Source organism: Pinus tabuliformis, chromosome 5_2 (assembly GCF_031772625.1).
Source record: "Pinus tabuliformis cultivar Carrire ecotype Pingquan chromosome 5_2, CPIR1, whole genome shotgun sequence".
Taxonomy (NCBI): Eukaryota; Viridiplantae; Streptophyta; class Pinopsida; order Pinales; family Pinaceae; genus Pinus; species Pinus tabuliformis.
In genome coordinates, this window is record NC_142306.1 from 15,860,938 (window position 1) to 15,882,081 (window position 21,144).

A 21,144-nucleotide genomic window follows, 5' to 3' on the forward strand; every position below is an offset into this window, starting at 1 on the left:
CTCACAAAGAACATGCAAACATGAAACCATAAATTACATATACATTGACCATTTAAATACAAGGTGGGAACACTTATCTCTTGAAAATTCCACCAACTGGTTGTAGACTTTTGACGTTCCTCCCAACCATAGACCACAATGTTCATTATTTCTCAACAATGGGTCACCCTTGAGTTAGGGCCATAACTCCATAAGGTTCTCGTTGAGCCAACGTTGGACACACAGGCTAGTACCATTATCATATGAGGCCTCACTCTAGTGTACTAGTTTGATCACTTCTCCCTCTAAACTCTAGCATTTCCCTAAGGCAAGTAAGGAGGACTTCACCATATAATTAAATGGGCAGCCTTGAGCAATTTTCCCTTCCAAATTCAACCTCAGTTGTGATGTGCAATGAAAATTTGGCTAATCAATTCCCCCTCCAAGCTCCATCCTTCCCTAGGACAAGCAAGGAGAATTGATTATCTACTTCCACCATTGATTTCCCAATAGTTTGTTAGTCATTGGTTAAATGGTTATCCTAGATTTTAGGTCGATGGTTGACTCATATCACAAAATAAGATTGACTTAGTTCATAGGGTTTAAGATTGATGAATTTCTTGCTTACTAGTTCTAAAAGTCAGTGTACCACGGCACACGAAGGTCAACAATTATCCAAAGACAACTACCAACAATGTAGTCTTGTATGATTTAATGTGTTTTCCCCAAGGGTTTGGTAATTGATAAGGTAAATGATTAGGTACCGCCAAGCAAACCCCCATTAAATATGGTACTTGCATCTCCAGGCCATGGTCCTATATGAATGGTATGGGGGCCTCCCAACATAGTGGGAAAACTTGACTTGTATGTGCATGTGCTTTGTTACCCAAGTGTCACATAAGGGACTCACTCCTTTCGCTCCGACTTAGGATATAATATCCTCTCATGGCTATGAATTTCATTCATAAAGTAGCTTTATAAAGGTTTTTCCATTTATGAGGGTTTTCTACCTTCTCACCTTTTCCTCTTATGGAGTTCTTGCCCTCATACTCCTTTTGTTAGGTGGCTTATGATGTATTTTTATTATCATACATGTAATTACATTTTACAACACAATGCTCGTGTTTTTTTTCATTAATAAAAGAGTATAACATAAGATACCTAGTGAGAAACCTAGGCAACCATAGAAATATCTTACATATGTCTATAATCTAGCAGATGAAATATACCATAAATTCTCTAGCAAAAAACCCCAGTACAAAGGAAATAACTTAATAGGGCCAAAAGCCCCCATACAAACAACATATCATCAATTATTATCAAATAACTATCACAATCTAGAAGACCCAAATGGGTCAACCATAATAGAAATATCTTACATATCTTTAACTTTGAACGTACATAGAGCAATTAAATATACAAAGAATATAAACCCCCAAAAATACATTGATTTACATGGGAGCAGGGGATGATGTGGGGTATGTTACAAAGAAAACTACAAATCTGACCCGGCTATAACGACCACTGTCCTACTACCGTAGCGGTGAACCCTCGGACTCGGCCGAAGATTTGCCTCACAAATCAAATGAAGACAAACTGACGTTGGAAGGAAGCCGACCAGCGGTTAACTGGCTCTTAAATATATACCTAGAACCGATTTTGCTTTACGGTCGCTAAAGGGCAAGCCTGTAAATTCAATTCACAAGCTCTTCTCGGAGTCACCTGGATAGTTTCGGTCGCCGCCTGTTTATTCATTCGGCGCAATTTCGTTTATTGAATTCGCAGATTCATAGCAACTAGTCTCCTTTTTTACCTGGTGTGTTCCGTCCTGTCTTCCACCATTTGACTCAAACTTATCGCAAGGCAATCCAAGTAGTCAAAATGCAGCAACGTCAAAACTCGCGGCCTGGACAGCGGCGAGATAACTTAAAAGTGTTTAATAAGAGCCAGAAAAGCTATCTACCCAAGGCCACGGCTTTGTCGAATTCCGACAAGTCAAAGCCGGTTCCTGGCGGCACTGGGCAGAATTATGATGAATCGGGGAACCGATTGGTAACGAGCTCTTTAGGGCAAAACAGTGATAGAAAACCTGTGAATTATAAGAACGGGGGAGATGGTAAATCGAGTTTAAAAAGTAACTCTAAACAGGTGTGGCGGGGCAGCAGCGGCAATGGGGCAAAAATGTCCAGCGATAAGGGCAGGTTTGTGAAGTATTTGCCTCAAGATGATGCCGTTGCAGCAGGTTTAGGGGTTGAAGATGGGGGTTTGAATCCAGAAGAGACTCAGGGAGTAGCCGACCTTTTGAACCAGGAGCTCCGCGCTTTGTTGGGGATGAAGGCGCGGGAATTCTGGAGAACAGGTGAGGCAATGAGCTTTTTTCCCTTTTGTCTCAAGCAATTGATCTCTTATCAAGAAGCGGTGTTTGTGGGTTGTAATTGGATGTGTGAGGACAGTAGCATAGACGGATTTGGGTTTTGTTAAGTGGATGCTTCCGAAGGTCTACCTTACCTTAATCAGAGATGCATGTGAAACATTCACGACTTGTGTCCTGGATTCGATGCAGTCATCTCTGCTTGCATCTACGATTAGAAGTTCTCAATGTCTTGTCTATATCTGTTCTTTTGCATAATCTCAAAATTTTATTTTATTTTGCTTTATGAGGCGACAAATATAATGCTTTATTCGTGATAAAAGTTTTGTTCACATTTTCTGCCTAATTATTGTCAATAGGGTTCATGTTTGTAACATTTTTATTCTGAACAGACTTCCACGTCTGCATGGTGAAACACTGGCAGCTGGATATTTCTTTTCGAGTCTGCAGCTCCCCTGCCTAACAATTAGCATATAATAATTGCTGAAATTTCGCTTGCAACATATCCTGCCAAAATCAATGTAGCATAGACATGCAACACAGTTTGTTGGAGTGACGTAGGATATGCCAGTGCCCGATCCGTACATAACGTAAAATTCTTGAGCTACCCTTGTCATTGTGCCTTCTGCACTATCCTATGTCTCCTGAGCAACAATGAACATATTCCTTTTGTTCTTGAATTTCCCATGGCTTTTGTTGTCTTGCAGGGCACTAATTCATTTATTTTAACCCAGGTTGTTTGTGCAAATCAAAGGTATTTTTGATTCAAGTTTTATCATTAAACCAAAATTTCCATTTACTCTAAATGGATTTATGTATCACAGAAGGAGGCACATCTTCCCTGCATCACTGTACGTACTGATTCTTCTTTTAAGTAGGCCATTAAGCTGCATTACGGAGATACAAATAGACAGTAGAGTTAGGAAGATTTGATCCTCTATCACTACATGTACTGACTCTTCTTTTACAAGAATGCAAAATTGCCAGTTCTAAAACTTGAAGTAGGCCATCAAGCTGCACCACAGATGTAAAAGTAGACAGTGGAGTTTGGAAGATTTAATCCTCTTATCTTCCTCCAATTTATTAGGAATGTGCGTTAATTCCTCCTATTCAGAGAAGGAAGGGAATCTGTTTGAGAGCTCTTGTCTCTTTCTCTCTTATTCTTTCATAGTGACTTGAACAGAATAGAAATGAGCGATGGGGGACTCCCAGAAGTAACCATACATCATCTCCATCATCTCCATTCTCAACATCACTTTCTAGCTCGAATGATCCTAGGAAGTTACAAGATAGTTCCCTAGAATAGAGTGAGGAAGAAACTCTGAATGGTCCAACGAAAGCATCTTGCTTTTGCTGAGAATAGGATGAAAAAAGAGAAGATCCAAGAAAAGAATCTCTAGCTAAGTCTCACTAGTCACCACAAAGTGTGGAGGAAGTTTCTCCAAAATAATCATCAACACCTGCATAAAACAGCTCCTCCTAGTAGGGTGCATAAACTAGAATGAGTGGAGGCAAGAAGAATGGAGAAAAAATGATAAATTTCCTCCAAATAGGGCAGCCTCCTTAGTGAAGATAAGATGAAAAGCATATCTAGCTAAGACTTTGTAGTCATTGTAAGTGTTGTGGATGTCTTTCTAACATAGGCATCAACAATTGCATAAAACATCTCCTTTGAGTAGGGTACATAAGCTCAAGTGAATGGAGGTAAGAAGAATGAAGAAAAAGTGAAATTTTTTAAGTGAACTTTTTTAAGTGGGATCCTTTTGTTCTTGGAGAAAAGGCAAGTCAACAAGGCAAGGATTCCTTTGAAGGAAACCATGTGCATGACGTCATATGGGGCATACTTTTTTATGAGCTAAGGGTAGGATGAGCAATAAGCTAGAAAACCTTGGAACCACTCCAAGGGAGGTGACCTTTTCCTCTAGTCAACAAGTCTTCAACATGTGCTAGATGGCATTCTCTCCACCAAGTGCACTATGAACCAAAGCAAAGCATTCAACAACTAATCATTGACTAAGGCACACATTTTTAGGTCAAATCAACGCCATAGAGCATCATATGAATCAACTTGGGTCCATGGTTGCATATCCCTTGTTTTTTTATGCCTACGACTTCTTGATTGTAATAACTATACATTATGTTTGCCCACTCCTCTTTAGGTATCATGCATCTTTCGGTTTCACATCTAAGTTGATGTGAACTAGTTCTTATCTGAGCAATTAACATTTTTGCTTTCCATTTTATTTCCATTCTTATGTAGGTATTTTGTGTATGGTCGGTCATATGTAGGATTGAAATGTTTGATATAGTATTCCTTTTCCTCTCAAGCATCCCTTTCCACATGCTATCTTTGAATTTTCCTTGCATATACTTTTTTATTTCCTCTTTGTTATTTGGACATTCACTTATGCTAGTACCCCACTTATTCATCCATTTGATGTTTTGTTTTATCCACATGCTGTTCCTTCTATCTAATTTCTTTCCAATTGCCATTTTTGGCTAGCGATGAGTGTTAGGGTCCAACCCTAACCCCCTTATTTATGTAATAGGTCCAAGTCATAGTTATAGTTAGTAAAGAGTCAATAAAGCCCATATTAATAGTTGTAAGTGGTTGACTCGCATTTAAAGAAAGGGACCACAGTTAGTTGCAAACGGGCCATGGTATTAGATAGATGGTATTAAGAGAACCGTGGTATTGACCCATGGTATTGCATGTATGAGTCCTATATAAAGGATAAAGACTCCCATTGAGGAGCGTCGTGTCTTATTTGTAATCGAGTGCTACTCTATTGGAGGTTACCCCCTCGAAGAGGCAAGTGAACATTGCGTTCATCTCTGAATAATAAAATACGTGCTGTTATTTCTCATTTTGTTCTGTGTTTTGGGTTGTGTTTCTTTGTCTATTTGGTATTCTGGCATCTTCTCACAAGTCAAGAGCATAAGAAGTAGTATCAGAGCGCTTTCCAGGGTCGATGGTATCTCCATTTTTAGCAGAATTTTTTTTTGGCTAGAGACGTGTTCTGACGTCTTTAAACCATGAGATTTGTCATTGAGTGCATAAAATTGCGGATTTGGGGAGGCATTCACGCAGGAAATACAAGAGGTGGTCACGCTTGTTGGACTCCCATGTAACCCTTGTGGGTACTCCTTTGAGTAGTAGCACATTAGACAGAACTGCGCACAGAATGTCTTCCACGTACCCTCTGGGTATATTGTAAGCCCCCTAGGCTCCCTGAAACCTCGTCATAGATAAACCGTTGGCCATCTTGCTGCTACAATACACCGAGGACAACACTTGGGGAGATTACTTGCGCTTACGATAGGGTAGTCGAGTAGTACGGCTAAGGGTATGGTTGATCCTCCTTTGTTAGTGCCCTGAAAGATTGGGCAGAGTTTACTATTGGACCTTTATGTATATTGCGATCTGTAGCACTTGACACTCCTTGAGACCATAGTTCCCTCGTCTCTCTGAAGATCGCCCATCATCTTCTTTGCCAGATTAGATATAGTAGTTGGGGTTTTGTCGCCGCCGCAACAATCATATCCACCATTTCAGGGTCTACCGCCACAATACCATTCAGATCTAGTAGCTGGGGTTCGGTCGTTGTCGCAGTTCAACTCACATTCAACAGTTGAGGGTTTCGTAGACAGATCTAACCATTTGTGCAGGGTGGCTTGTGGCTCCTATACCCTGGGCGATTCTCGCAGGACATTGGGCAGGATTAACTTTTCTGGAAATTGGCTACTGCAGTATTGATAAGAGTCCGAGGTTTGCATGGGACGCTTATAAGAGACTTAGCCCATAAGAATCAGGACGAGGAGCTGAGCACGGTGGTACCATTCACTTGTCAGTGTCAATTTTCGGGTGGTCTCAATTTTTTTCAAAGTGAAGACAAGTGACTCGGATCTGTGTATGGTAGAAACTAGAGCTCAAGCCATGGCCAATGAAAAGATCGAGACCATTGAAAAAAAATTTGGATTGGATAATGGATTAGCTGAAGACATTAACAGCCACAGTCACAAAGGGCAAGTCGGTGTTACAATCGGAGGCAGATGGTTTTAATGAAGACCTTGAAGGAGAATCTAGCCATCATCTTCACTTCCATGGAAATCACCAACATTCTCACCCTCGACCTCCCAAGTTGGACATGTACAAATTTAATGGCTCTAATCTGGCAATATGGGTAGCACAAATGGAACAATATTTCACTTTGAATCACATCGTAGAAGATGAAACTAAACTACGTGTCAGAGGCCTTTACTTGGACCAAGAAAGATGGCAATGGTGGCAATGGCATCATAAATGCTATCAAGGACAATTACTTCTCTTCCACCTGACGCTGATTCTGCTACTGCAAACTGTTGCAAAGCCCTATGCGCCCAAACAAGGACTCTGCCCAGCGAAAATCTGAGCTGCTGCTGCTCCCTCTGCTTGTTAGAACACTCAGTTGGCAAGCCAGATTTTTTTGCCAACCTGCACTCAAAAATTGAACTTACCAATTCGATCTGCCTAGCTTAGGCTCTGCATAGTCTCCAAAAATTGTCCTGCTGCTCCTTCTGAACAACGAATTTCTGTCTCTGCTTTTGAGCCTCCTCGTTTGATCAATCACACTCTGATACCATGTGAAAATTTCATTATTGAAATCCTATTTCAGCAACTAGGATTAATTCTTCTAATTGTTAATTAATTAACAATTTATTTGCTAAAACTAGTGCAGCAGCTGAGGGTTTTAATTATTAAACAACAGGAGAAATTAGCCACAAAAAAACTAGTGAGACAAATTTTGTCTCACCCGACATTGATCCAACTCCAAAATTGGCTCCAAATGGGCTCCACGAATCCCCTGCTTTAGCCTCTGCGTCAAATCTGTGTAGGCACTTGAATGCTCTGCCTAGAATTGAAACTGATCAAGCCGTCTGCTCGATACGACCTCTGAGAATTGACCTGTTGACCCCTTCTTGAAATTCTTCCAACCTCCAGCAATTGAATCGACCCTCTGTCTGACCAAATCGAACTCTGCCCCTGAAGCTTTTGAACCAGCACTGCACAACCTCCTTGAGGAAACTCGACCCTCCTGTAGTTGACTCTCCGGATCTGGAAGAATTCCTTTGGACTCACTGTCTCTGTCCCTCTTTGTCTCTGCTTCCTTCTCTGAAGCTCAAACTTTTCTGGCAACTGACTGTTGCTCTCTGGAAAATCGAACTCTCCAAGGAAATCAACCTGAAGTGTATGTTCTCCATCTACCCATCGACTTCTTATAATCTTCTGTTGGGGCTCCAATGGCCAATATTGAATCTTAATCAATGGCTAAGATTATTTCCCAGTCGATCTGTGGTGAGTTTCTAGATGATTGACACCTTACCTCAATTAATCTTGATTAATTAACCAGTTTTCCTAAGTTTAGACTTAGGAAACATTTAAAAATAGGTTAATAATCTAACTGAGACATTTTTAGGTGGAATTTCTAGAAATAATTTCTGGGTTATGGAGAACTCCTGTGCTCTAGCCTGTCCACAAAGTTTCGAGACTAGAACACCTCTGATCCTACAAAAACTAACAATTCACCCATGGTATTCATATGGAATATAACCTATTTAAAGGGAGAAAGGCCAACCTAGATCCATATTAATTCCGGATCTACCAAGCGCAGAGAAGGATCAACTCATTTCACTCTAAAAGAGGTTTACATCTCAAGAGATTTGATCCCTCTCAGCTTTTGGTAGATTCGGAGTTAAGATGGATCTAGACTGGTGTTATGGGCACACTAATATGAATCATGGGGATATCCTTGTTCCCACACTTAACTGGGAGGTTAGTCTTTGACTCTAGTCTAGTGGGACCTCCTCTAGGGCCTTATGGTTTAGGAGGGGCACTAATAGGGGGCTTTGATTGATATAGCATGTCCATGGTAATCTATACTTATCACTTTCATCCTTCCTTGTTATTCATCACCATTCTTTGGGTTGATTGTCGTTGGTCATTGGGATTGGCACCGTATATCCATGTCCTTGAGTTAGGGTCTGGAAATTTGGCCTTGGGGTTTGATGTAATTGAAAGAACGATAAAAGCATATAAAGCCACAAAAGAAAGAAAATATAGAATGTAAAAGATTGCTAGGACTTGTTTATCATTTGGGAAAAATCTTAGCATGAGCTCTACTCCCCTCATTATCCATCACTTGGTTTCTCGAGCATGCTTTACCTAAAATAAAGGAACTCTTGAATGTGCCAACCTCAATGAGCGGGAAATTGCTACGTCTTTAAGGGGTAATGGAAAAGCACTAAGCAAGTTTGGTCTCTTAAGTTATGCACCAAATAAAGATAAACCAGTAATGCAAAAGGCACACCGGAGGGGTGGAAAAACGAGGCGTCGAAAGGGGTAACTCAGGCCTCCATGATGCTCCCTCCTTACATCATTACACTCAGGATGTTGGACCTCCATTAGTTGATCTCATTGCTGTGGCATCTTGCTTGATGTCTTTTCGATTCCATGACCACCTTATCGCATACACCTATGGATTGATGGGTTTACTTAGGATATGTCACTCCCCTTGAGGGTTGGAAACACCTAATAAGGTTGTTGAACTAGTCATCGCTAACATACATGAGGTAACTTGTTTACATATCTTGAGCTAGCTAGACATTCAAAAGTAAGTGTTGTGTGAAATATTTTTGTGACCCAACCCCAATTGTTAGTTCAAGTGGTCTGGAGCCAGACATGAAGCTCTTTGATATTGTTGCTAGTTGTTGTTGATCACGGGTTCAAATTTCCTCAATTCCCTTGGGGCGAGGCCTGGCAATCAGGCTGACAATTTACTCGGTTTACCACCCATGAAATGTGGGGAAGTACTCTAGGGTTTCTCGTGCTTTCATTTCAAGTTAAAAAAAAGAAATATTTTTGTGACCCTAACATTAGATATGGTCGACTATGATTCTTTAATGGTTTGATGCTCCTAATGATGTTGATGTCACTTGATATTGAGAAATTTGTTCAGGTGGTATCACACATGCCGCAAAGATCCCTTAAGGGATGGCTTGACTCCTTTCCAACACATTCTAGAAGGTGCTTTTCCATGTTTTAGAGCAAATATGACCTTGTGGTCCCAACATTGCCCCTCCAAGATGAGCGTTGGGCCTTGAGCAACTTCTGCATGATTTTGCACCTCTCAATGTACCTCCAGATGTTGAAACATTGAGCTTAGGAGCTTGGGTGTTGAACTACTTGATGATGTGCCCAGATGAACCCATGACTTCTCTAGGCTAGCCTTGATTTTGTTTGATGGACGATGCCTTGTTATGGAGCTCAGATGAGGATGGATGTCACTGAGATGACTTGGGAGGGCTGACACATTCTTCTTTGATGCCCTTGCTTGCCCTAGACAATGCCATGTCATTCCTACATACGAAGGGTGACGTAGGCCTCTTTATGCCATATGGATGACTTCATGGTAGATGAGGTGCCTTTTGGAGATGTGCCCATGCATTTTGAGGATTTCTTGAATTGAGGAGCACTCTTTGGACCATTGCATCAATTGTTTGCTAGATTATTGATCATTTTTGGAGAATGACATCATTGTGAGAGCATTTATTCCCACACGTGGGTTATTTTGGCATTTTATTATGTTTTAGAGCTATCTCAAGGTGGGCTTGTTGTTGAGAAATCAATATGGCAGCCAATTAGGGTGATTTTTCTTAACTTGATAGTTGCTTGTGATGTTCTTTTACTTGTTTGATTAGATTCTTCTTCTACTTGTTATTATTATGTTCTTTATCATGAAACAACTAGCAAAACATGAAGATCATCAAAGGCAAATGGACACAAGATGTAGGCACTCAGCCACGGAAAAACCCCTCTCTAAGGGGAAAACCCAACCAAAATTTCTTCTCTTCTTCAAGAACCAAATCAAATGAGACAACCATGACCTCTAGACCAAAAATAGGTCTTCCTCCATCCACCAAGTCAACCCTCCAACTATCCTTCCTTCACCAAGTTGTTATACCATCAAGGTTGAACCAAGTCAATGTAATCTTTGCTCTAATAAAGATCTCTATCCACCTTTTATCTCTACAACTTCTATACCGTCAGCCCAGCTGTTCTATTAAGGCTGACATGAAGTATGGGCACGCCGACTTGATGTTGGAGGTGTAGATGACCAAATTACATCAAAATAATTTTATTCATTTTAATACAAAAGGCCCAATAAGGGTCTAGAACATAATGACAAGTATAATGACTCATGACTCAACCCTAGAAGCACTCAATGGGTGCTTTGACCTATTAATCAAATGAGCATGAAATCCATGCTAATAAAAATATAATGATTTTCTTTTCTTCTTTTTACAAATACAAATGAATTACACCATGTTAATTATGAAGACTGATATTAGTCACATTTCTCAACTCTCCCTCTTAACTAGGGAAGTATTCATAATTGTTCAACCAGTACAAGGTTGACCTCAATTTGAAATGTTCCAAGAAGAATACAACAACATACACAATGCTAGGGATACCAAAACTGCCAAGGTATCCTCCCAACAAGGGCTAAGGTGTCATCGAGGCAACTTGCCACTATAGGTACCATCAGGCTACAACCTGGGTATCAATCCAACTGGATATACATACAATCTAGGCCTCCATGCCAAGACACCAACCCTCATAGGGATCTTGGTATCATCAAGGTCGAACACTAAAACAAAGCTCCATAAGACCAAGATACCCTCCCACATTGAGATCTAGGCATCATGAAGGCCAAACTATAACTGAGATAACAACACCAACCATGCCAAGATGTCCTCCCAAGTACCATCATATGGGCAACTTATGGTACTCATCTCTCCCTCTCAACCAAATAAGAGATATCCACCAATCCAAGCGTGCTTGTAAAATATACAAACTTCTGAGGGAGACATCAACACTTCAACGACTTGTTAGGCCGATAGGCCTTCCTTTGAAAGAGACTTTCGTCGTCCTTTTGTCTCTAACGTTGACACGTGGCGTCTACATTCAGCGAGCATTGGAATCTGTTTAATTGACATCTAGCCTAGGTTTTCGGACTGTTCCTCCCTCACCAAAACTGCTTTCCGCGTTGTGCTCTTCCACTGCTCTTCCACGACCTGCTGCAATAACTCGTCTGCCAATCTTACAGGAAATCCTGTGTTCTTTGTTTATAAGGGCGTTCGTCTGCCAATCTTACAGGAAATCCTTTGTTCTTTGTTTATAAGGGCGTTCGTCTGCCAATCTTACAGGAAATCCTGTGTTCTTTGTTTATAAGGGCGTTCGTCTGCCAATCTTACAGGAAATCCTGTGTTCTTTGTTTATAATGGCGATGTTGTGGGTTCGACCTCGGTGATTTCTTTGTCTGATGGATAGGGATTGAGGTTGGGATTTGGGATTTAGCAGCCGTTCGGCCTTTCGAAGGTGTTGATGAGACCATAGATTCAAAGAATCTGCAAGATTTCTTGCTTTTCTCGAATTCAGAGAGAGAGAGGGGGCCTTGAGAGAGACTGGTTTCAACAATTTCCTTTTCTTCCATGCCTTTTTTATGCTGGTCGATTCAACGAATTGCAAGGAGCACCTCGATCAACCTCAGGCGCTTCTGCGACAGTATTTGCTCTTGAATTATTATACAGGGAGCACCTCGATCAACCTCAAGCGCTTCTGCGACAGTATGTGCTCTGGAGATGGTATAAAACTTTAGATTTCATTGGTAAAATTTGTTTGGAAAATGGGTCATTTCACCTTCAATTTGTTACTGGAGATCGTTTGAGCCAAAGATTTAGCCTCTCTATAGCGAATTTTGGTTATATATGGCTTGTTAGAGCTCGAAGTGTCTGTGACTTATTCAATAGCCGTCCGGGACAAATTAATTTAGCATTTCAACGATGAAATTTGGCTGGAAAATGGCGGCTTTTGCTATGCAGATCAGATCAAGCTATTTTTAAGGATTTTAGACACTTACGGCTGTTATATTTCTCGGCTGCTATATTTCGTTAAGTGCTTTAAAGGATAGGCTATCGAGCTTCTGCTCGAACAGCGCAGCACTCAGCAGAAAGGAACTTAGGGCCAAGTGCTGTATTTTCTTAGTTGAATATGTCCTTTTCAACTTGTGTTCAAACTTTATGATACAAATATTTATCTGTGCAAGGTATTAACTGCAAGAGTCTATTTTGTGTAAAACTTTTTGTTATGGCTTTGAATGGGATACATCCTGATTGGAGCAATTTGCTGACGTCTCTATACTTATTTTCTCATCCATCCACCACACTAAGTACAGACCAAAACTAAAGGTTATAGCAGCGGTGCGTCGCAGGATTCGAGTTTAGCGCATTTTGCGAAAATGACTATGGGATTCTTCCCAGGGACTTCGGGGTCATCTGGGCCGCAAACCCTAAATCCTGCGTCTGCTTCTGCTAGAGTCTTTTGAAACAAAACGTTACAAATTACTGAGAAGGCAGTTTAAAGTTAGCAGCGATGGGGGTTTCGAGACACCACCTTCCTTTATTTCTCACAATATGACAGAGTAGGTGAAATGCCTGAACTGGACTGATTTTTATTTAATAATTGGACGAGGAACATGCGCTTTCTTGATTTTTATTTAATAATTGGACGAGGAACAGGCGCTTTCTTTCAGTGCAAGAAGCTTCCGCTGGAGACGTCTTCCTCCCTTCACTTGCTTCGGGCTTCCACCTCAAAGTTCTTTCCAAGGTAAATATCGTTATACTCAGCTCTGTAATTTTCTGAACTTTATCTCAATTTTACCGTCAAATTTTGTCCCTTCACACTCCTACATTGTTTTCCTTTCAGCCGCAAACCCTAAATCCTGCATCTGCTTCTGCTAGAGTCTCTTGAAATTACTGTTGTTTCTTTTAAATGATTCTATGAAACCATAGGTTGCTTAATTTTTTACTAGCGCCAAGTGTCTCTGCGTCTGAGGATTAACTTATCTTCTAAATTTGAGTTAAATGCCTTCTTCTTCTTGCTTAGATTATTAACACTGTTTTCTTTTCAGCCACAAACCTTAAATTCTTCTTCTGCTATAGTCTTTTGAAATTATTTTTTCTTTCTTTTAAATAAATCTATGGAAACATAGGTTGCTTAAATTTTTACTCGCCCCGGATGTCTCTGCGTCTGAAGATTAACCTATCTTCTAAATTTGAGTTAAATGCCCTCTTCCTTTTGCTTAGTTTTTTAAGCATGCCAGATATCTCTGCGTCTCAGAGAGTTAACCTGTTTCTTCTAAATTTAAATTTGAAGACCTCTCATTCAATCAAGATAGCTTTAAGTTTTCTTTAAAATAAAAAATGATTTTAACCTAAATTTACAAAAATCATCATATTCTGCCTGATCTGCCTGTTCATTGCTGATATTGCCTCCAATTTACATTTAAGTTCATACTAACTCCAATGGCTGTTATAGCCGGTAATTAAGCTACACAAATAAAGCGGTTCAATACAAATGCTGTTATGGGAATTGAGGTTGATTTGAAATTGCTAGAATCTTTTGCAGATACTCAATTTCATGACAGTGGCTTGGATGAGCTTGAAGGTGCAACAGATCCAAAAAAGTCTTTGTTAGAGGCAAGGCAGTTGGTTAGTCTTTTATTAAACAACCATTTAAGACGCTTGTTCAAGGGCCGTGCCTTCCCCTGTTTCTGCCGCTTCTGGAAGGAAGGCGTGCTGTTGTAATCTGGATCGTTGTCTGGAATCTACAGCACCAGCAGTTCCTCTTCAGTATCTGCCCAAGGTACTTGCTTTGAAACCCTATTGTGATGAGCCTCCAGTCTATTTCCGATAATTTTCTAGTATTCCAAGTGTATTTATTTTATCCCTAGTAATGTTAGGCTTGTTTATTAATAAATAGTTTATTTTGGAGATTGGAATAGATAGATTTAGTATTTTTATTTAGAAGTTATTATATTTTTATTTTAAAAAGGGCACATGTTTATTTCACATGGCTTCTGACCTTCTTTTAGCGGGGTGTTGCAGACATATGATAATGATCTTTATCAAAGGGAGTGATGACTGCTTCAACAATGATGAACCCGCTGCCAGAATGTCTTTCAGGCAAAATGCCAACATAAAGTGATCTTCAAACCATCTTCCAGTAACCTTAGCTCTCAAACCATGTTGGAAAATCAAGGAAATTGTAGATGAAGGTTGATTTTCCTTACTTGATAATTACTTGTGAATTTTGTTGGCTTCTTTTTAAATTCTGTGTTCTTTTTCTTCATCAAACAATTGCCAAAATATAAGCATGAAGATCACAAGAGATAATAAACACAAGATATAGGCTCCACGCTAGGACAAAACCCCACAATTGGGAAAACCCGAACAATTATCTTCTACAAAGTACTTGATTTCTCTTTTGTTAGGGAAATCTGATTATGAAATTGAAAAATAATACCATATGACTGTTCTTTGTAAATCTGGCATAACCTCTATCAGCAGCTTGCGGTCTGAAAAATTTTTGTTGTCGAAGGCAAAAAAGAAGTCTGGCATCACATTTGACCCCAAAGTGGAAATTTTCATATGTTGGCCCATATTTCGGTGTCCGGAATCTGCCATTGTAAATTTTCATTAATTTAAATCTAATTCATATCCATGAAGAAAATATTCATGGTTAATGAAAGCATTATTTTCTAGAAAAAACACAGACAACATGAAAACATTTATTGAGATGGAAAATCATGTAGAGACAAGAATCACACTCGCCCGGCAAATTAAATAGGATCTATTGTAATTGTAAACTCACCATATTGAATCTGTACCTTCTATATTAAAAGCTGATTATTTGTGTTTATTTATCACTGTATTTGAAGCTACAGAAAAAGCATTGGGATGTGATGGCCCAACAGAGATTAAAATTACTAACAGGCTATAGCTTGTTCGTCCCACAGTATAATTTCTGCAGATTTTAATTTGGTGAGGCTGTGGCATGCTTAGGTATGGGGCAGGGATGAGATGTCCTGATTTATAGAAGCAGATTTTAAGCTGGTGAGGCTGTGGCATAGGTATGGGTAGGGATGAAATATGATTTATGGAAGCAGATTTCAAGTTGGTGAGGCTTTGGCATGCTTAGGCATACGGCAGGGATGAGATGTCAAGGAAAAATGGGGTTGTGAATAGAAATGTTGTAGATTACTTAGTTTGTGTGAGGTTTAGTTCCATAGATTATTAATTCAAATCTTAAGGAGAAGTGTTACAAGGACCAGGCCATTTTTACAAAAAAGAACAAACTGAACAGATAATGGAAATCAATTTCTAAGAAAAAGAAAGAAGAAACTGAGCAAATAATGGAAATCAAAATATATATATATATATATATATATATATATATATATATGCGAACTCTAGATTCTAGAAGCACCATTACCAACATGGCTAATTGCATCCTTATTGTCTGCATGGAAAAGTGATGTAGAAAAAGATGATTAGAAGGTATAGTCCATTTAACAATTTAGCCAAATATATCACTGTGAAAGAATTTCAAAATTCAAATTCTGATGTGTGATTTAAGGATGTGATCTGAAGTACTTGATTTCTCCTATGTTAGGGAAATTTATTATGTAATTGGAAAGAAATATCATATGACTGTCTTTGTAAATATTGCATAAGCTCTGTCGGCAGTTTGCGTTCTGAAAAAAATTTGTTGTTGAAGGCAAAAGAGAAGTCTGGCATCACTTTGAATCCAAGATTGGAATTTGTCATGTGTTGGTCCATCTCTCAGTGTCCGGAATATGCCATTGTAAACTTTAATTAATTTAAAGCTAAATGCAGATCCATGAAGAAAAATATTCCTGGTGAATGAAAACACTGTTTACTAGGAAAAACAAAGGCAACATGATAACATTCATTGAGATGGAAAATTCTCCTAAGAGAACAGAATCACATTAGCAAGGCAAATTAAATAGGATCACCATCTAATTTTATTTTAACTCACCATATTGAATATACACCTTTTTAAAAGCTGATTATTTATGTTTATTTATCATTGCATTTGAAGCACCAGCAAACGTTTTGGGATGAGACGACCCAACCTGTTAGGCCCCTACACTAGTAGTATAGGGGCCATGTTAGGCCCCTATACTACTAGTGTAGGGGCCTAACACAACCGAGATTAAAATTACCAACAGGCCATAGCTTGTTCATCTCACAGTTAAATTTCTGCAGATTTTAAGTTGGTGAGGCTGTGGCATGCTTAGGTATGGGGCAGGGATGGGACATGATTTATAGAAGCAGATTTTAAGCTGGTGAGGCTTTGGCATGCTTAAGTATGGGGCGGGGATGAAATGTCATGATTTATTGAAGCCGATTTTAAGTTGGTGAGCCTGGCTTCGGTATGGGGCAGTGATGAGACATGATTAATAGAAGCAGATTTTAAGCTGGTGAGGCTGTGGCATGCTTAGGTATGGGGCAGGGATGAAATGCTATGATATATTGAAGCAGCCTTTAAGTTGGTGAGGCTGTGGCATGCTTAGGTATATGGCAGGGATGAGATGTTATGATTTATGGAAATATTTGTATATATAGATTTTTGTTCCATAGGTATTTATAAGATAGTAAACAGAAAAGTTAAAATGGGTCAGTGAATAAAAGTCTCAATTATTTATGAGGTGTAGATTAGCTCAAATTTTATTAAAAAAGATTACAAAGGCCGATCCATTTCTACAACGAAGAACAACCTGAACAAATAAAGAGAATTCATTTTCCTCTGTTTTGAAAAAAAGGACTCTCTTCCGCCAATATAGCAGAATATATATATATATATATATATATGTGTGCACTATTTGAACAATCCATCTCCATAGAATTACCAGCATGGCTAATTGCATCTTTATTGTTTGCATGGCGAAGTGATGTTGGAAAAGATGACTAGAAAGGATAATCCATTTAACAATTTAGCCAAAAATATCACTGCGAAAGAATTTCAAATTCTGATTGTGATTTAAGGATGTGATCTGAAGTGCTTGATTTCTCTTTTGTTAGGGAAATTTTATGTTGAAAATTGAAAAGTAATATCATATGACTGTCATTGTAAATCTTGTATAACCTTTATCGGCAGTTTGCATTTTGCATTTTAGGATTTTGATATCTTCTGTTATGAACCCTGTATTTTTAACAACACAATGTTTTCTAGCTGTTCTGTCATTGGCTCTTCATTGATAATAGGAATAATTCTTGGTTTCACAGACATTCATGAAAGGATGGAGGGATTCTGAAGCCAAATCCATGCCCTTCTTCAGTCTTGGTGATCTGTGGGAGTCATTCAATGAGTGGAGTGCATATGGTGCTGGAGTACCGATAGTGTTGAATAGAAGCGACACTGGTATGCAGTATTATGTACCGTCTCTTTCTGCCATTCAACTTTACACTCACCTTTCTGGACCTAATATTGGCACCAGGTAGATTATCCAATTCACCAGTTATTTTCATAGCAAGTCATGTCAAAGGGAGGTTCCTTAAATTTTTCGTAAATCTGACCACAGCCGAATGCTTTTGTATAATAATAATATGGTAAATAAGGCATAATATACACCGTAGCTCCTGTTGTTTTAACTGTAACAATTTATCTCCTGTTGTTTAACAATTTTTTTTTTTTGGAGAAATCTATCTTTGCAAACGATTTTGCTCTAATGTTGCTCCAGACGATGAAAATATTGCATGCTTCGGCGGCTCTCTATATCAGTTGTGTCATATCAGAGACAAGATTTTGCCTGTCACAATTCAGTGTTAATGCACATGTCTTTAATTGGAGCAATATCATTTAAAACTTGATAACGTTTGGACACGTGATTCATGCTGGCTCAGTTGAGTCCTGAACATGCTCTGTTTTTTTTTGCAGGTCCCCTGGTGAGGAGAGTGATGCAAGTGATGATTATAGAGATACAGGTAGTGAAGGTAGTAGTAGTAGTGATGAAGCAGAGTGAGACTCAAAATATGGTGGGGCAATAGAAGTCACTCTAAAGCTGCACAAAAAGGCTTTTCTAGTGATGATGGTGAAGGAAGCAGTTGCCCTTCATTTCAATATTTTGAGCGAGCAACTCCATATAGTCGTGAACCTCTGGCTGACAAGGTAAGATTCGGTTATGCATTTATTTTGAGGAATGTTTTATTTCATGGTGTAGTTTCAATTGCGAGGTTAAAATTAATATCTGTTAACTGGATGTTGCAGATTGGAGATCTTGCCAAGGACTTTCCACAGCTGAAAACCTTAAGAAGCATTGATCTGTTGCCAATCAGTTGGCTATCGGTTGCTTGGTATGCCATCAATTATACTTGTGCAATCCTTGATTAAGTTGGTGTGGAGGCCAGTTAGTTATTAAGCATTCCTGTTCTATTGGATTTTGTTCAATGCGATCAGTAACGTCTAGATGAATTTTCATTATCTACCGCTATCTAATTAAAACAAGAATTTCCTTAGAGGTACCCGATATACAGGATACCAACAGGTCCAACCTTGCGAGACCTGGCTGCCTGCTTCCTAACTTTTCATTCCCTTTCAACTCCACTAAAAGGTTTGATTCATCTGTTTTCTATTTTCTTTCCCTCCATCTTGTTGCTACTTTGTTCACATAGTTTTCATATCAGTAAAGCATGTTGATGCTTTTTGAATTCTGATTTTCTCACTCCGCATTTGATCTCTAACTGATGTTTTGGCAGATGGTGGCAGTATTCATGTAAGTACTGGAGGGAAAAGTGTTCCTGTCACTCCGATAAGCAATTCTGGGGGTTCTCCAAAGATAGCTTTACCAGTATTTGGTCTAGCTTCTTACAAGTTGAAGGGGACAGTGTGGAGTACTAATGGCAACTGTGAACGACAGCAGGCTAACTCTTTGTTTCAGTCAGCTGATCAATGGTTGAGATTATATCAGGTGAAACATCCAGATTATGATTTTTTTTTCCTTTCACATGGTTCTTCATATGGAGGATAAACTAGGAACATCCATAACAATGGAGTTTTTGTTGAAACGAAAGAATCAGTTGGGTTATGAATGGCTTTTTTTTATTATAGCCATTAGTAAGGCAAAATACCAGGAGTCAGTGGAGTGTGTCAACAAGCAAGTTGAGGGTTGTTCACAAATCTTCGTCTATGATCTCCTCAATATAGTCAAAAGATAAAAATATAAACATTCTCAAAAAGTTCTGCAATAGAAAATGAAAAAATGCGAGTCAAAACTCGTACCAAAAGGGTATATTTAAGAGAGAATGGGTTTTTGGGTAAACCTTTGGCTTGTCTGCTCTAAGAGAAAATTGATGGAAAAAAAAGTGAAAAGAAAAGAAGAATTTCCATTTGTTAAATAGGAGGAAGAGGAAATGCTGAAGGAGATGAAGTGTCCTGCATTCCAAACTCTATGTCAGCACGGCAATGCCATAAACCATTGCAGGTTGAATTTTAAGTCGTGCAGTTTTTTCTCTTCCTTTGATTTCAATTCAGGTACTCTCGTTCTCTGGGACGAAAGTTCATGGATGTGGTTGCAGACGACTATCATCCAATTTAGACTGCCTGAGTAGATATTTAATTTAAATCCAAACTTTTGACATGAAAACACTGATTTGTGATGATGGGCTGACAATGGATATTGTCTAGAGTGGTTTCTGAAAAGCTGCGTGCCCAGTGGTGGCAATTGCTATTACTGTGAGAGCATTCGTTGGTTTTTGAGTAATTGTTGAGAGCATTTGAGTATTTTCTCCAAGGGATTTTCGCTACATTAAAACAAATTGTGGCTAGTGTAGGATCAACTTTTGTCCTATCAGGTTCTCTTTGGAGTTGACGGATTAAGAAAATAAGAAAAAAATGAAAAGAAAACCTTTGATTCTGAGTCAATATTAAGATATTTTGTGTCAATTTGCTTCCAATGTTTGATGAATGATTTGATTTTCTTCAGCGTGATTAGAAAAGTAGTTTTTTTTAATAGTGATCAAAGCATGACGTGAGTTATCTAATTATTTTTTCAAAATTTCCAGTAGTTAATTATTGGGGATGACTAAGTTGCAGAGAGAGCTTTATGTCGATCATATGATTTTTATTGTGTTATACGTCAAGGTGGGAGAAAAAGAAAAGTAAAAGATCAAAATTATGAGAATTTAGCATGAACATTATTTTCATTTTTTTGAGTTGTATGATCAACTATTGTTAGGTGAGTGTTCTCATAGTTGACTGTAAAGATGGTTGAAGTACTGGGCTTAGTGGCTTGCTATGTTTGTATTGCTTTGATATATATTTGAAATTATTTAGTGCTGTTCATTTGTCATACTTTGGACATACGTTGGGCGGATATATCTTTTCATTCAAGGAAATGTTTAGGAAAAGTATTATGTTGCTGGAGTTGTGAATTGAGATTTTAAAAAGTTGCTTGGGGCTATTGTGGATATAATAAATTATACTGATAGTTTGGAATGTGCAGGAATTTTGCTTTAGAAACATAGAATAGATGTGGTATCTCAAACTCAGAGTGATGCCCGTGGATTCTTGATCTATAACCAATTTCATTCTTTCTCATCTCAGGGATACCGTAGGCATAGAGTAGGTGGAACTTTCTAATTGGGTCTGTAATTACATTTTAATTAAACCGTGGTCACCCCTCTTGGCATGATCTGGTTCTTCTTTCACTGGATGATCACGTTGTCACTATCAAAGTGGCCGTGTTAAATCAAGACTTTCTGTTCTAAAGATCACCTTCGTTGTCCATCGCTGGATGCCATGTGCATGATGGTGTCGCCCAGTGTAAAGACCCCTACAACCCTCTGGACTACGCTTCAAATAAACTTGTGACCAATCTTACAAGTTAATGATT

At 38.9% G+C, this 21,144-nt stretch overlaps 1 protein-coding gene and 1 pseudogene across 2 annotated transcripts; both read left to right on the forward strand.

The window, feature by feature from the left end:
* Window positions 1-1,504: 1,504 nt before the first annotated feature.
* Window positions 1,505-14,020, forward strand: LOC149157251 (uncharacterized). Its single transcript, XM_089435715.1, has 3 exons — window positions 1,505-2,338; window positions 12,968-13,055; window positions 13,857-14,020. The coding sequence occupies exons 1-3, from the start codon at window positions 1,861-1,863 to the stop codon at window positions 13,870-13,872; spliced, it is 582 nt and encodes a 193-aa protein (XP_089291841.1). The 5' UTR covers window positions 1,505-1,860; the 3' UTR covers window positions 13,873-14,020.
* A 20-nt stretch (window positions 14,021-14,040) lies between these two features.
* On the forward strand, window positions 14,041-20,174 carry LOC149157252 (uncharacterized; annotated as a pseudogene). Its single transcript, XR_016261556.1, has 7 exons — window positions 14,041-14,093; window positions 14,336-14,505; window positions 17,540-17,751; window positions 18,192-18,422; window positions 18,522-18,607; window positions 18,773-18,864; window positions 19,010-20,174. The product of XR_016261556.1 is annotated as an uncharacterized LOC149157252 (transcript).
* Window positions 20,175-21,144: the final 970 nt, after the last annotated feature.

Coding starts and splice junctions, on each gene's coding strand:
- LOC149157251 (XM_089435715.1), top strand. CDS start 1,861: ATGCAGCAACGTCAAAACTCGCGGCCTGGACAGCGGCGAGATAACTTA. Junction 2,339..12,967: donor GCGGGAATTCTGGAGAACAG/GTGAGGCAATGA, acceptor GACGAGGAACAG/GCGCTTTCTTTCAGTGCAAG.